This window comes from Globicephala melas, chromosome 5 (genome assembly GCF_963455315.2).
Source record: "Globicephala melas chromosome 5, mGloMel1.2, whole genome shotgun sequence".
In the NCBI taxonomy this organism is placed as follows: domain Eukaryota; kingdom Metazoa; phylum Chordata; class Mammalia; order Artiodactyla; family Delphinidae; genus Globicephala; species Globicephala melas.
Window position 1 is genome coordinate 127,154,635 of NC_083318.1, and position 2,784 is coordinate 127,157,418.

Below are 2,784 nucleotides of genomic sequence, written 5' to 3' on the forward strand. Positions count from 1 at the left end.
GTTTTAGCAGCGTATTGGCAGCAGGGAACTAGAATAATGATGCTATGTATGAGTACATATAATTATACCTTATCTCTCTACAAGGGGAGCAGACTGTGGGAGGAAAGAACCCAACTTTAACAGCAAGCTTTCACCGAACAATATGGACGATAGGGAGTTTGGAACAGCGGCGGCTTTTGCAAACCATCAAATGTAGCTGCCATCTGAAGCCAAGCCGTTGCTAAACAACGACCATCGCTTAGCAAAATTTAAAAGGGTGCGGGGATCTTTGCCCGCGGGGCTTTCCGCGCCCTGGGAAAGGGTGATTTTGTTTCTGTCTCAGTTTTCCGGGTTTCTGTCACCTTCCTAACTTGCCTCATCCGAGTCACTGTAATGGGAATGGGGGGAAAACTCTCCGTCGCTTCTGTGGGACCGCGGCGAAGTTTTGCTACTTTCTTCCTGCACTGGCTGCAGGATGCCCCCAGGCAGCGAAGGCGACAAGTTCTTTTGCGCCATCATCGCCGTCAGGGCGCTGTCCTCGAAAGTCGAGAAGTGCAGAGCTTCCAGCTGCATCGAGTATCCTCCGGCGGAGGCCGGGGCCGAAAAGCGAGTCCGGCAGCTTCCGGGCGGGGTCGGCCGCTGCCCCACTCCCGAGGCTGGCGGCGTCCCCGCTGCGGTCGCGGTGCCCGCGCCTGCTTCGTAGGGGACGGCGGCGCGAAGTTGGTGGTGTCCGCTCTTGCATGATGCTGGCGGCGGCGGTGGCTGGTCCCCGCCGCTGGGCGTTTGAAGCAGCTCGGACAATGCGTTAATGTAGATCTGGGCCATCTGCAGGGTCTCATACTTGGACAGCTTCTTGTCGTTGTTGAAGGACGGGATAACGTTGCGAAGCTGGTCGAAGGCGTGGTTCAACCCGTGCATCCTGCGTCGCTCCCTGGCGTTGGCCGCCAGCCTCCTTTGCTTCTGCACCCCGTTCACCTGTTTGCTGGAAGGGGCACGCTGGCGGCTGCAGCCCAGCTCGTCTACCACCACCCCGCCTTTCAGCTTGCACAGCTGTTCCCGCACTTTCACCGGCCCCGGGCTCTTGCTGCTGCCACTGCCGCCGCTCCTTCTCACCAGCTCTCCCCGGCCGTCCGCCTCGTCCCGGGGCGCCGCGGCCTCGGAGGCACCCAGCTCTGGGGAATGGAGCAAGTACTGGGCGGCGCGTGCCGTGCAGATGCCCTGCAAAGTGGGAGCCAGCCAGGCGCGTGGGTCGGTGCTGTCCAGGAGGGACAGCTCGGCCGGATAGACCGGATGCTCTCTCGTCTGCAGGGTCGCAGGTGGCTGTGATGGCGGCGGCTGCGGGAGGTGGTGCGGCTGGGGATGGCGGTGGTGGTCCCCCAGCTCCTTCACTTCAGCCCACTCTTGTGCATGCAGCAGGCGGGACATTGCACTGCAGAAGCTCGGAGGCGCAGGGTTGGAGGAGCCGCTGGCAAACAAGCTCAACAAAAAAAACCCTTCCCGGGTCTCTACTGCAATGTCTTATTTTTTTTTTTTTCTCCTCAACCCTCCCCCACCCACTCGGAGATCACACACCAGGTCGCGTGCAACGAAGCTTCTCCGGTTGCTGAAGGCGCTGCGCCCCTTTAAAAAGCGGCACGCGCCAGTGTGTCTCCCCCCGCTCCTCTCCCAGCCCCCTCCTCGCGCCGGTCGCGTGTCTGCTCAGCCAATGGAGGGCGCGGGCAGGCGCGTGCGAGCAGCCAATCAAAGAGTTTTTACACCCGGGGAAAAGTTCCTGCTAACCAAGCGCTCGGGCGCCCGCTCTAGGGTTTTTTTTTTTTTCTTTCTTCCCTGCTCCTTTCTTTTTCCTTCGTAAATTCATATGTTAATTGCGGGTTGTAATTTGACTCCGGTGTTGTATCACTCCCGCCAGTTGCTGGAGTGCGGGAGCGGATGCGGAGCGGACTCTTGGCTGGAGGCCGAGTCGATTCCGGTCAGAAGTGCGCGGCCGCGGGCGGGCGAGCGGTTCCAGGCGAGGCTGGACGCACCTGGCGCGAGGAGGGCCCTCGGGGAGAGGATTGAAGCGCGCCTGCCCTTTGCTGTCTTCAAGCTGGGATCGCAGCTCCCACCGTTTGTGCCCACACATTTAAAATTTCCCATATATAATATGACATTACGTATACTTGTATGTGCATGCATATAATACATGTATGTATATAAAAATCTTTCATAATCTACGTGTTCATAGATATATAATTGCTAAATGACGTCCACCATTTAAAATCAATGTTAGGATTTTTTTTAAAAAAATGCTGTCTCCGAATACGTTTCTCATTTTTCATCTCTCGCTCGAGATCGACTTTATGTAGTCCTTTTCTTGACGAAAAGTAAAGCTCTGGTACAGTTATAGAATGTACCAAATTCCAGACCCCCTCGCCCCCAAATTCCCTCCGTCCCCTTTTCCCAGCACCCTGCGGCCAACTAGGATAGTAATCTGCAAGAAACTCTCCGCTGAGTAGTGTTAGGGCAGGGATATTCTACAGTTCCAGCAACCACGGTAAGACTCCTTACTAAATGCGGAGCAAGGGGAGGGTGCCCAAAGAAAAGGGAAAGGCGCCTGCGTTCCGGGCAGTTCTGACTGAACACTCTCAAGGTACAGAAGTCCGGAGTTACCTACCCTTCTGACTCAGGAGCCCCAGGTTTAATACGGCGCGAGGCTTCTCCGGCAAACGCTGAGAAACCACAGCCTAACTCCCTCCACCCCAGATCTGTTCAGTTAGGGTGTGCTCTCCCCGCCGTCACATCCCCCCCCCACCCCCGCCCCGCCGT

At 57.1% G+C, this 2,784-nt stretch overlaps 1 protein-coding gene across 1 annotated transcript; it reads right to left on the reverse strand.

Annotated features, from left to right (window-relative positions):
* Positions 1–345: 345 nt before the first annotated feature.
* Positions 346–1,440, reverse strand: ATOH1 (atonal bHLH transcription factor 1). Its single transcript, XM_030865783.2, has one exon. The coding sequence runs from the start codon at positions 1,402–1,404 to the stop codon at positions 346–348; it is 1,059 nt and encodes a 352-aa protein (XP_030721643.1). The 5' UTR covers positions 1,405–1,440.
* Between the last annotated feature and the right edge of the window lie 1,344 nt (positions 1,441–2,784).

Coding starts and splice junctions, on each gene's coding strand:
- ATOH1 (XM_030865783.2), bottom strand. CDS start 1,404: ATGTCCCGCCTGCTGCATGCACAAGAGTGGGCTGAAGTGAAGGAGCTG.